At 41.6% G+C, this 13,720-nt stretch overlaps 1 protein-coding gene across 1 annotated transcript; it reads left to right on the top strand.

Annotated features, from left to right (window-relative positions):
- The first annotated feature begins 739 nt into the window (after positions 1–739).
- Positions 740–13,113, top strand: ints8 (integrator complex subunit 8). The gene is made up of 27 exons (XM_030789132.1): positions 740–801; positions 1,168–1,303; positions 1,522–1,696; positions 1,995–2,135; positions 2,381–2,452; positions 2,578–2,629; positions 2,757–2,939; positions 3,228–3,335; positions 3,474–3,629; positions 3,822–3,922; positions 4,036–4,177; positions 4,324–4,394; positions 4,499–4,674; positions 4,916–5,046; positions 5,363–5,473; positions 5,682–5,886; positions 6,104–6,225; positions 10,788–10,972; positions 11,209–11,242; positions 11,339–11,398; positions 11,526–11,587; positions 11,775–11,893; positions 12,073–12,176; positions 12,296–12,346; positions 12,445–12,583; positions 12,680–12,723; positions 12,958–13,113. The coding sequence occupies exons 2-27, from the start codon at positions 1,174–1,176 to the stop codon at positions 13,072–13,074; spliced, it is 2,991 nt and encodes a 996-aa protein (XP_030644992.1). The 5' UTR covers positions 740–801; positions 1,168–1,173; the 3' UTR covers positions 13,075–13,113.
- Positions 13,114–13,720: the final 607 nt, after the last annotated feature.

Here is a 13,720-nt window from a genome sequence, read left to right as displayed (position 1 = left end):
AAACAGTAACTTAGAGAATTACCTTGCGGTCTTTTTGAAGAGTTCTGGCAGAACAGCAAGAGCTCTGCAAAACACATAGGAGAAAAGCATGTGGACTTTACTGTGTGTGAAAACCTTTCCAGTGTGTGTGATGTCTGTCTGTTGCACCATTAGTCTGCACCTAGTCTGTGTCGTACTTTCTCACAGAACACATGCTCTAATGGCTGCAGTCTTGTTGGGACTCTGTCGCTGTGAAACTTTATTCTCATGAGAATTCTTTTCATCCATGGGTGAGGGTATAAATATACTTAGAGATCTGACAGACTTTTTGATCCACTGGTTTCACATCCTGCGATGGACTGCCTTTCGCCTAACGAGCACTGGGATACGCTCCAGCACGCCTAATTAGGATAAGCGGCTTGGAAAATGAATGAATGAATGAATGAATGAATGAATGGACTCAGATCACTATCCGATCCACATAGAGCGTGTAAAACCAGACAGGTGTTAAATCTCACTTTATCACAGAGTCTACTGAATCACTAGCGATTCAAAGAGTAAGACTGAATTTTATTATTACTGTCAGCCACTCACAGCTACTGAAATACACTCTACCGAGCTTTTATCTTGAATATTGTTTTTCTGACCCGGAAGTAGTTGCATTTATATCCTTCTTGTCTATTGGTTCTGTATTACAGTAATACTCTGTCACAATTAATAATGTGAAACAGTTCTTTTTATGTTTTTGTATTCTTATTTTTAAAGATTTTCTTTCATTCAGATTATATTCAGAATTAAGTTCGTTTAAAGCGAAGGATTGAGGTATGTGGACGCTCCAATTTGCACTAGTGATGTGCCCGCCCAACAATGAGGGAAACAGTTTAGAGAATATCAGGTTGTGAGTGTGCTAGAGACAAGTTTGGTCATTGTGGATGTGCCAAGTCAGAAGCAAATTCACTAATTTTAGGGCTGTATTGCTAGTGCTGAAAGTGTATAACCGCTCTCTATGTAACTGAACAAAATTTGGCAGCAGGTTTTTGAACCGCAGTGGCAGAATGGTGAAAGTAAGAGCTGTGAGTTCGTGCTAAGTTTGAAGTGTAAAGGACAGTAAATATATAGCCTCCAAGCGTTACACTGTGTATTGGCTTTGAGTGAATATTCATCAGAGAAATTTCTTTTGTACTTCAGGTGAAAATGAGTGCAGAGGCGGCAGACCGGGAGGCAGTTAGCGGCAGCCGGCCAAACACGCCACCGCAGACCTCCTGGTTTGAGTTTCTCTTAGATCAGTCACTGCTTGAAAAGCATCTTCAGAAGGCCAGTCCAGGTCAGATGATAGTGTCCTTGATGAACCTCCGACATTCACCATATTTCTGTGTTTCATACATACAGTAACGCTTAATTACGAGACTCACAAATTGTGTACTGACTTCACCAAAGAACGATGAAAGCACTTTGACAGTCATTATTGTGTATTCTCTTACATTTTACTGTTTGTGTGAGTTTGGAAACATTGCCATTTTTGTCTGATTCTGCTTTGACCAGACCCCTCACCAGTGCAGCTTGTTATCCAGTTCCTTGAACAAGCCTCCAAACCTTCTGTGAATGATCAGAACCAGGTCCAGCCTCCTGCAGATAACCGCAGGAACCGTACATTAAAGCTGTTGGCTCTAAAGGTGTCTGCTCACCTGAAGTGGGACCTAGATGTGCTGGAGAAAGGGTGAGTTTTGGCATGATGTTCAGTAATGTAATTTACAACATTATTTGCAAGTACAAAACCAAGTGTCTCGACCAGTTACAAAAATACTGCCCATGTTGCTGTTTTTTGTAATATGGAAGAAAAAAACTAATATTAAAGACTTCAGTAAATTAAATCCATCGCTGTAACTGAGAGAAGGTGGTATATGCAGGAAAAGTTTCATGACCCCATCAATAATACTTCTGTCTGTTCAAAAATGTGAGCTGCAGTAATGGTTTTGAAGATATTACGACTGGTACTTTATGTGTGTTCTCCTCAGGCTGACCATCCCAGTGTTGAATATGCTGCTGAACGAGTTACTCTGTGTCAGTAAAGTTCCTCCTGGTGTGAAACATGTGGATCTAGATCTGTCTACACTACCCCCTACTACAGCTATGGCTGTTTTAATCTACAACCGCTGGTATCTATGACATATAATACTTAACAAGTGGTTTAGGACAGACTTGTTGTGTGAATTAATTATTCGTGATCATTGTAGGACTATTGAGGGCGAATATCAGTTCTCTGTTGCTTTTTTGTAATTCTCTTTAGATTTTTTGTATTCTCTAATATTCTTTCATTATTTTGGTCAGTTTTGTCCTGTTGTTTTTAGTTTTTTTTTGCATGCTTTTTGCCTTTATCATTTTAATGCTTTTTTGCTTCCAGGGCCATCCGCACTATAGTTCTAAGCAGTTTTCCAGAGAAACAGACAAAGCCTGGACCACATCAGCTGAACATGTATGTCTGATGTTCTGTTATTTGTACTTACATATCTTCAGAAACGCTTGAAAGATCTGAAATGGAATATTTGATTCAGACTGCTCTTTGTATTAAACCTTTGCTCTCATATGTGCTGTTCACAGGTTGAACATTGTTCAGCAGGAAAAAGAGTTGACTGAAAATATTTTGAGTGTGGTGAGTGTCTATTTATTGGCAGTCTTTACATAATCAAAGCAAATGCCATTCAAACAATTAAACTAATATTTAAACAGCTATGCCATTCTGCAATCTCAAGCAATGTCGATTTTGCCATGTTGAACAGCTGAAAGAACAGGCCACAGACTCAATCATGGTTCTAGAAGGAGCTCTGAACATCAAAAAGGACTTCTACATTCACACCCTGCGCACACTGGACCTGCTGGCTGCTGACCCCAGCACAGCAAATGGGGAAACTGAGTCATCAACAGCTGGGCTCAGAATCAGTGCCGATGAGCTTCACTGTCAGGTGGGTCACACCTGCTGTGCAAAATTACACTTCTGTGCACACATACAGTATAGTAGTGAGAATATATCTACACGGAGTTGGCAGAAAGTAGGGAAGTTCTCAGCAAATATCAGCTTACATACTGAGCTATTGCTGAACACAGTGCTATGAGCATTTGTCTTCACAGTCGTAACTCAGAACATTGACATGTGCATGTGTTTTTTTTGTTATTGTATTTCTTTTGTATTGTGCACGTCTAAATGTGTTTCACTCTCTTCATATGTTTAAAGTCTGATTTGCGTCTTACAGGTACATTATGATTTAGGAGGCATTTATTTCCAGCAAGGCTGTTCAGATCCCTCGGCCTATGAAAAAGCCAGAGAGCACTTCAGAACAGCTAAGGAACTGCTGTCAAAGGTAATGGCCAATAAGGGCTCTTTTTTTTTTTTTTTTTTTGGAAATATGCAAGAACATGTGCGCTAATGTTCAGCAGTTCGCCTCTTCTGCTCTGGTTTTGTCGAGTTTGATGCAGTGCCTTGTTTATGTCCTGCGCAGCTGGATTCAGGAGCATTGCACTGTCATTTGGATGAGAAGCGTCTAGACGGGTACTGGAATGCTTGCAGGGCCCTGACTGGAGCTTCTGACCCCACTGATACCCAGCTCACCCCCTACGGACACATCAACAACTTCATCAAAACTCAGAACTACCAGGTCAGAGAGCCCTGGTCTCATTCTAATGAAAAATTCCTCTTTGTTAATTTTGCAGAGAGAGAGTAAACAGTTAGGCTGTTTGTTCCAACTGAAGAAGCTAGATATCAGTGATCTGCATAAGCATTTGTTGTTGTTCTTGAAAGTCAAGTAAAATGTTACTGCATCTTTCTTTTATGGCTTTTTCACTCTTAGGCTTTGATAGAGGCTTTTATTAAAGACAACGTAACACTCAGCTTGCCCAACAACTTCAGACATTCAATCCTGTTGGAGCTCCTACACAGAGTTCAGAAAGGGTGAGACACACTCAGTGGGCACATTAAAACCATTAGGCCTGCTTCTCCAGTCCTTTACATTTGCACCAAAACTCACCTGCCTCAGTGTCACACATCCTGTGTGTTGTGTCCAGGGAAAGGATGTTGGAGGAGGTGTGTCATAAGCTGTGTGTGTGTAACGCGGTGCGGGATGCTCTGGAAGGCCAGGTCCTCAGTGTGAGATTCCAGCAGCTACTCCTGAAGCCCACCAAGCAAAGCGTTAGCTTCCTTTTGGAGGTACTTAACAGCAAACATTACTTGTCACAGAGAAAAAGCCCTACTGAAAGCTTTGGTCCACATGAACAACCCCAGTGATAATAATAGTTTAATAAATTGAAATAAAGTGAATTCAGTGCACTCGAAATTGATCTTGTTCTCCCCAGGTTTGTTCGAAGTCATTAGACAAGGAGCTCACGTCAGAGACCGCTAAGAGGAACTTAGCTCTGTTCCTTAAGTGAGTTCAGCAAATACCATTATTGCAGTGATCTGCAGCCCTGTGTTGTGGGGTTTTTTTTTGTGTATAATATATTAGTGTAATCTTTGCACGTCCCTGTGCAGGACTCTTTGTGAGAGACTGGAGGAGGTTCCTCTGGCGTTCATGGTCTCTTCCCACAAGCTCTTCATGGAGCTCCTTCACGATGAAGAGAAAAAGATGCTGCTTGACCAGATGAGGAAGAGATCAGCCACTGTCAATCTCAGTGCCAAGCCCTTACCCTCCTTTTACGACATCCCAGGTATTTTGTCATATTCACTGGCACACTACAGTTTCATTTAGGGCATAAATCATATATATTTATATGGATTAGGCCATCAGATAAAGTTTAGAATTGGATACGCGGACGGGTTCTCCGCAGCGTGTCACAGCATTAAATGATTAGCGTAGCCCGACAGGCAATCACGCGTGACATTATGTTTGTTGTTGTTGTCGCTAACATTGTGGCAAATCCATTGCTCCCCCTCGTTGTCCTGCCGTAGCGTCGGCGAGTGTGAACATTGGGCAGCTGGAGCAGCAGCTCATCCTGTCGCTTGACGCTCGCAGGATCCGTCAGATCCTCATCGAGCTGCACGGCATGGCCGAGCGGCCCTTCTGGAGGGTCAACAGCAAGGTTAGGGGTCATCAAAAAAGTTTAAACGCAACGTGCCATCAAAATGTTACCCACTAAGCATGCTGAGTCCTTGACTAGATTCAGTTAATGCAATTTAAAGAGGATAAAGTTGAGTGTCAGTGGTGAATAGTGTCTAAAGTATTATTGCTAAGCTTTTTAAATTCTTATCCCTAAGCTTTTGTCAAGAAGCTAAACACCAGCTTCTTACACTGCAGTGTAGAAAATCCCTAGCCAAATGTTCATGCATGACTATGAATGATACGATAAAAAAAAAACACAAAAAACTTAACTTCAATCTTTTTGTTTTTATGTGTAGTGGGAGGTCCCAACAGACTACATCAGTGTGATACTTGCCATAAAGGACAACCTCACAAGGGATTTAGTGTATATTCTCATGGCCAAAGGCCTTCACTGCATCACCATAAAGGTACTTGTGCTATGCCATTTGTAGCATCATCACAGAACGTATACCGACTGTATGCTTTTCATGATCTTTTCTGTGCAGGAGATGCCAACAATGGACTGCACAAATACTTAGACTGGTCGTAATTGTACAGAACTGACTGGTGTTGAGTTGAGTTGTGATTTGAATGTGACTGATTTAAAATCAATGAACTCTAATGCCGTCGGCTCAGGACTTTGCCCATGCCCGGCAGCTCTTCTCTGCCTGCCTGGAGCTGGTCACAGAGTTCTCCCCTAAGCTGAGGCAGGTCATGCTGAATGAGATCCTGCTGTTGGATATCCGGGCTCACGAGACGGGCGCGGCAGAGGGCAGTACAGAGCGCCCCCCTCCGGACCTGGTCAGCAGAGTGAGAGGATACCTTGAGATGAGGATACATGGTAAGAGTTCAGATCTCAAGCTATTTTTTTTTTTTTGTACTTAAGGTTTATCTCAGTATTGTAGGGTGCATCACAGATATGTGTTATGGGTCTTTGTTTTGTTACCTCTGTTGTGTGTTTGTACATAGTTACTTTGTCATGAATAGCGCACAGCCTGGTTTTTACCTCAAGTGTTCTTAAAGCACAGTGGAAATCTCAATGTCTGGGCTTTGTCTAGATCTCCCTTTGAGGCAGATTGTGGGAGAAGAGTGTGTGGCCTTCATGTTGAACTGGAGAGAGAATGAATACCTTACGCTGCAAGTCCCTCAGTCCCTGGTCAACAACAACCCCTACATTAAGGTAAAGACATCCCATTCAACTGGTCAATAACAACCCCTACATTACAGTACAGACATCCCACTCAACTGGTCAATAACAACCCCTACATTACAGTACAGACATCCCACTAAACTGGTCAATAACAACCTCTACATTACGGTACAGACATCCCACTAAACTGGTCAATAACAACCCCTACATTAAGGTACAGACATCCCACTCAACTGGTCAATAACAACCCCTACATTACAGTACAGACATCCCACTAAACTGGTCAATAACAACCCCTACATTAAGGTACAGACATCCCACTAAACTGGTCGGCAACAACCCCTACATTACAGTACAGACTTCCCACTCAACTGGTCAATAACAACCCTTACATTATGGTACAGACATCCCACTAAACTGGTCAATAACAACCCCTACATTAAGGTACAGACATCCCACTACATTGGTCAATAACAACCCCTACATTACAGTACAGACATCCCACTAAACTGGTCAATAACAACCCCTACATTACAGTACAGACATCCCACTAAACTGGTCAATAACAACCCCTACATTACAGTACAGACATCCCACTCAACTGGTCAGTAACAACCCCTACATTACAGTACAGACATCCCACTCAACTGGTCAATAACAACCTCTACATTACGGTACAGACATCCCACTCAACTGGTCAGTAACAACCGTTACATTACGGTACAGACATCCCACTCAACTGGTCAATAACAACCCCTACATTACGGTACAGACATCCCACTAAACTGGTCAATAACAACCCCTACATTAAGGTACAGACATCCCACTAAACTGGTCAATAACAACCCCTACATTACAGTACAGACATCCCACTAAACTGGTCAATAACAACCCCTACATTACAGTACAGACATCCCACTAAACTGGTCAATAACAACCCCTACATTACAGTACAGACATCCCACTCAACTGGTCAATAACAACCCCTACATTACAGTACAGACATCCCACTCAACTGGTCAATAACAACCCCTACATTACGGTACAGACATCCCACTAAACTGGTCAGTAACAACCGTTACATTATGGTACAGACGTCCCACTCAACTGGTCAATAACAACCCCTACATTACGGTACAGACATCCCACTCAACTTGTCAATAACAACCCCTACATTAAGGTACAGACATCCCACTAAACTGGTCAATAACAACCCCTACATTACAGTACAGACATCCCACTAAACTGGTCAATAACAACCCCTACATTACAGTACAGACATCCCACTCAACTGGTCAATAACAACCCCTACATTACAGTACAGACATCCCACTCAACTGGTCAGTAACAACCGTTACATTATGGTACAGACGTCCCACTCAACTGGTCAATAACAGCCCCTACATTACGGTACAGACATCCCACTCAACTGGTCAATAACAACCCCTACATTACAGTACAGACATCCCACTCAACTGGTCAATAACAACCCCTACATTACAGTACAGACATCCCACTAAACTGGTCAATAACAACCCCTACATTACAGTACAGACATCCCACTCAACTGGTCAATAACAACCCCTACATTACAGTACAGACATCCCACTCAACTGGTCAATAACAACCCCTACATTACGGTACAGACATCCCACTAAACTGGTCAGTAACAACCGTTACATTACGGTACAGACATCCCACTAAACTGGTCAGTAACAACCGTTACATTATGGTACAGACGTCCCACTCAACTGGTCAATAACAGCCCCTACATTACGGTACAGACATCCCACTCAACTGGTCAATAACAACCCCTACATTACAGTACAGACATCCCACTCAACTGGTCAATAACAACCCCTACATTACAGTACAGACATCCCACTCAACTGGTCAATAACAACCCCTACATTACGGTACAGACATCCCACTAAACTGGTCAGTAACAACCCCTACATTAAGGTACAGACATCCCACTAAACTGGTCAATAACAACCCCTACATTAAGGTACAGACATCCCACTAAACTGGTCAATAACAACCCCTACATTACAGTACAGACATCCCACTAAACTGGTCAATAACAACCCCTACATTACAGTACAGACATCCCACTCAACTGGTCAATAACAACCCCTACATTACAGTACAGACATCCCACTCAACTGGTCAATAACAACCCCTACATTACGGTACAGACATCCCACTAAACTGGTCAGTAACAACCGTTACATTATGGTACAGACGTCCCACTCAACTGGTCAATAACAACCCCTACATTACGGTACAGACATCCCACTCAACTTGTCAATAACAACCCCTACATTAAGGTACAGACATCCCACTAAACTGGTCAATAACAACCCCTACATTACAGTACAGACATCCCACTAAACTGGTCAATAACAACCCCTACATTACAGTACAGACATCCCACTCAACTGGTCAATAACAACCCCTACATTACAGTACAGACATCCCACTCAACTGGTCAATAACAACCCCTACATTACAGTACAGACATCCCACTCAACTGGTCAATAACAACCCCTACATTACGGTACAGACATCCCACTAAACTGGTCAGTAACAACCGTTACATTATGGTACAGACGTCCCACTCAACTGGTCAATAACAACCCCTACATTACGGTACAGACATCCCACTCAACTTGTCAATAACAACCCTTACATTATGGTACAGACATCCCACTCAACTGGTCAATAACAACCCCTACATTATGGTACAGACATCCCACTCAACTGGACAACCCCTACATTACAGTACAGACATCCCACTCAACTGGTCAATAACAACCCCTACATTACAGTACAGACATCCCACTAAACTGGTCGGCAACAACCCCTACATTACGGTACAGACTTCCCACTCAACTGGTCAATAACAACCCTTACATTATGGTACAGACATCCCACTAAACTGGTCAATAACAACCCCTACATTAAGGTACAGACATCCCACTAAACTGGTCAATAACAACCCCTACATTACAGTACAGACGTCCCACTCAACTGGTCAATAACAACCCCTACATTACAGTACAGACATCCCACTCAACTGGTCAATAACAACCCCTACATTACAGTACAGACATCCCACTCAACTGGTCAATAACAACCCCTACATTACGGTACAGACATCCCACTAAACTGGTCAGTAACAACCGTTACATTATGGTACAGACGTCCCACTCAACTGGTCAATAACAACCCCTACATTACGGTACAGACATCCCACTCAACTTGTCAATAACAACCCCTACATTAAGGTACAGACATCCCACTAAACTGGTCAATAACAACCCCTACATTACAGTACAGACATCACACTAAACTGGTCAATAACAACCCCTACATTACAGTACAGACATCCCACTCAACTGGTCAATAACAACCCCTACATTACGGTACAGACATCCCACTAAACTGGTCAGTAACAACCGTTACATTATGGTACAGACGTCCCACTCAACTGGTCAATAACAACCCCTACATTACGGTACAGACATCCCACTCAACTTGTCAATAACAACCCTTACATTAAGGTACAGACATCCCACTAAACTGGTCAATAACAACCCCTACATTACAGTACAGACATCCCACTAAACTGGTCAATAACAACCCCTACATTACAGTACAGACATCCCACTCAACTGGTCAATAACAACCCCTACATTACAGTACAGACATCCCACTCAACTGGTCAATAACAACCCCTACATTACGGTACAGACATCCCACTAAACTGGTCAGTAACAACCGTTACATTATGGTACAGACATCCCACTCAACTGGTCAATAACAACCCCTACATTACAGTACAGACATCCCACTCAACTGGTCAATAACAACCCCTACATTACAGTACAGACATCCCACTCAACTGGTCAATAACAACCCCTACATTACGGTACAGACATCCCACTAAACTGGTCAGTAACAACCGTTACATTATGGTACAGACGTCCCACTCAACTGGTCAATAACAACCCCTACATTACGGTACAGACATCCCACTCAACTTGTCAATAACAACCCTTACATTATGGTACAGACATCCCACTCAACTGGTCAATAACAACCCCTACATTATGGTACAGACATCCCACTCAACTGGACAACCCCTACATTACAGTACAGACATCCCACTCAACTGGTCAATAACAACCCCTACATTACAGTACAGACATCCCACTCAACTGGTCAATAACAACCCCTACATTACGGTACAGACATCCCACTCAACTGGCAGACCAATCAGGTACTTGAAAGTATATTGAGGAGCTGAGTTGGACGGGAAAACCAAGAAAAAGAAAGTTTCATAGCTGATTATTTTTAATGCTTCTACTTTTACAAACATTTATTTTAATATGTACATTTTTACATTGTGTGTATAACCATTTCTTTACATAGGATTCAGACTTTAATGTCATGAAGCCAAGAGAACTGAATGCACAATAGTAAAAAAATGTGTCATTGACTAAGGTTTATGTGTTATAGAATTACTTCAAATGCTCCTGTGTATACAAACATCTTCATGTAGTGTCATCACTCTTCAACTCCCGTAGCTGGGGCAGCTCCTGGCCTCCACCTGTAAGGAGCTTCCAGGTCCTAAAGAGAGTAGGCGCACAGCGAAGGAACTTTGGGATGTGGTGGTGCAGATATGCAGTGTGTCTAGCCAGCACAAACGAGCCAATGATGGTCGTGTCAGCCTCATTAAGCAGAGAGAGTCCTCGCTGGGTATTCTCCCCAGGTAACAGCCTCCTCAACTTCACCACTCACAGCAGAGCAGCTGAGAGCAAAACCTTAAGGTTTTGACTAATTATAAGAATCATTTAACGTTGGCTCTGATAGACAAATGGTTACCTTTCAGTCCTCTTTTAATGTTTGAAGGTGTAAAGTAAGTACAAATTACAGAAGAGGATATTTAGTTAATCAGCCTGAAGTTCATGCAGTGTAAATCCCTATTTTGTGAATTCTTTCCTTTAGGTCCAAATTCATAACCTTTGTCAAGAAACTGCGGGTGAGTGTAGAGATGGTCCTTCGTCTGTATTTAAGTGAATTATGTGTCAAGGTACAGCGCATCATGACGTCTCATCAATGACTTGTGTTCTTCCAGGAACCGCTGGTGTTGACCACCCTGATCTCTCTGTTTGTGAGACTGCACAGTATTGTACGGGTAGGTTTTTGACATTGATTACCAGGTGTAAGTCCTCTAATTATGATGCTATTGTATTATTATTATTATTATTATTATTTATTTGTTTATTTATTTATTTTGCACATCATCATCCTGTCCTTTGCAGGATGATATTGTCAATGAAGTGACGGCAGAACATCTCTCCATCTGGCCCTCAACACTTCCCAAGTATGAACGACTTTACGATGATGTTACAGTCTAGCTGATGCAATGTTCTGAGTGCTGGTCTAATTTCGCGTTTTGATTTGTTTCAGATTTGTGAGGGATAAATGAATAGAAATGTTAGGGAATAACAGACCTAATCCTGTTGTGTGTGTCAGTGATAGTTTATGTGTATTATGATTATGTCCTACAGTCTGCAGTCTGTAGATGTGGAGGCTGTGGCAGTGACTGTGAAGGAGCTGGTCACCTATGCGCTCACACTGAATCCCAACAACCAGTCTTGGCTCATCACACAGGCAGACATATACTTTGGCAAGTACACAGTCTCTCACTTATAAAGTGAAATTATTAAAGCGCAGTGCTTTTGATTACAATTTGTTTTTTGGATGTTTCAAATAAATAATCCAGTCCAGTTCAAATAATCCAGTTCCGTCAGCTACTAACGGAACTGGATTATATTCCGTCCGATTTCTTTCTTTTTGGCTTTGCAGTAACCAATCAGTACTCAGCAGCTATGCACTTCTACCTCCAAGCTGGGACTGTTAGCTCAGACTTCTTCACAAAGGCTGTTCCTCCTGAAGTCTACACAGACCAGGTAAGATAAACTCCAGGAGCGCTTGCACGTTTTAGGTTTTTAGGAAACCGCTGTTCTTGATTACTGTGTGTCTTGCATTGACGCAATTCAACTCGCCGGATTGTGATTCGTCCGTGTAGGTCCTGAAGAGAATGATCAAATGTTGCTCTCTGCTGAACTGCCACACTCAGGTAAGGCTTCAGTTTCCTGCCATGTGCAAACCATAACAGATTCATATCAGTGCACACTGAAAAGAGAAAGATTTATGATTGGATTTTATGCTGTCTAGGTGGCTGTTCTATGCCAGTTTCTTCGGGAGGTTGACTACATGACCGCATTTAAAGCTCTTCAGGAGCAAAACAGTCACGACTCCATGGACTCTTTCTATGACTACATCTGGGACGTGACCATCCTAGAGTACCTGACGCGTATCCTTTACTTTGGGAGTGAGGGGTCTAAGGTTATTTCGTTGTAGATGGGTTTTTTGTTAGGAAAGCAGCTAAAACCTTAACTACATTTTGCAGACATTCATCATAAACGGGGTGAAATTGACAAAAGACAAGTCGCTGTAAGTACCTGAATATCATCAGATTAATCATGGTTCTAGTTTTCATTCATTCTAGTCCATCGTCTGTACAAATGGAACCAGCCGAGTTGTAACCCTGTTCACTTCTTAGGGCCTTTTGTATGAAATGCACAAAAAAATTCCCAAGAAAGTTGAAAAAAATGTGAAATTATTGTTGATAATTCTGATTTATGCCAGCTGGTGAAGGTGAAAAGTGATTGAGTTCTTGTTGAACAGATAAAGGCCATTGGGCAGCCAGAGCTCAACTCCAGTAACCCAGAAGAGGTGTTGCAACTGGCTGCACAGAAAAGAAAGAAGAAATTCCTACAAGCAATGGCAAAACTTTACTTTTGATTTACAACGAGACCATCTCATTGAAAATGTATGTACATTGTTGTTGTTGTTTTTTTTTATTGTTTTCCACCCAGAAAAAATACATAATTCCAATAAATACACGTCATGTCATTTTTACAAATATACACATTGCTGACAAAGTATTTCTGATACTTACAAATTGCCTAGACAATTATAAATACTCAATTCTTAATGCCTTTGGCAGTTCAAAAAAAGTATTTACATGAAATTTATATATTCTGTGCATAAAAAAAAGAATCAAGTTTCCCAGGCATTTAGTTTAAAATATTGGAAATACACATGAGTTACGCAATCATTTTTAAGCATATCAAGTGTGGTCATAAAATTCTACTTTATAGCACGTTTAGTCAGAAATACAAAATTGAGTTATTTACAGTTGGTGTACATATAAAGCCAGCTTAATAATGAATAAGTTACACTGTGGCTTCTGTCTGTTACAGCCCTTATATAACTCTTGTATTTACAAATTTGTTAAAAGTAATGTCTTTGTATCTACAGATGTTGCACAGTAATTATTTGTGTACTTTCACATAAAGGACTTGAGCTCTTAACAGACGAACAGTACGTTTAAAAAAGAAAAAAAAAAAGGAAAGTACAGGCTGGTGGTCAGGTTTTAACAACTAAA

Source organism: Chanos chanos, chromosome 12, assembly GCF_902362185.1.
Source record: "Chanos chanos chromosome 12, fChaCha1.1, whole genome shotgun sequence".
Taxonomy (NCBI): Eukaryota; Metazoa; Chordata; class Actinopteri; order Gonorynchiformes; family Chanidae; genus Chanos; species Chanos chanos.
Note: the sequence above shows the minus strand (reverse complement) of the source record. Positions and strands in the feature narration are given on the sequence as shown.

What these genes read in the sequence shown, in the direction of transcription:
- ints8 (XM_030789132.1), top strand. Translation starts at nt 1,174, where the DNA reads ATGAGTGCAGAGGCGGCAGACCGGGAGGCAGTTAGCGGCAGCCGGCCA. An exon ending in CCTTTGTCAAGAAACTGCGG is followed by an intron (nt 11,243 to 11,338) that starts GTGAGTGTAGAG and finishes GTGTTCTTCCAG; the next exon opens with GAACCGCTGGTGTTGACCAC. An exon ending in TGGCCCTCAACACTTCCCAA is followed by an intron (nt 11,588 to 11,774) that starts GTATGAACGACT and finishes TATGTCCTACAG; the next exon opens with TCTGCAGTCTGTAGATGTGG.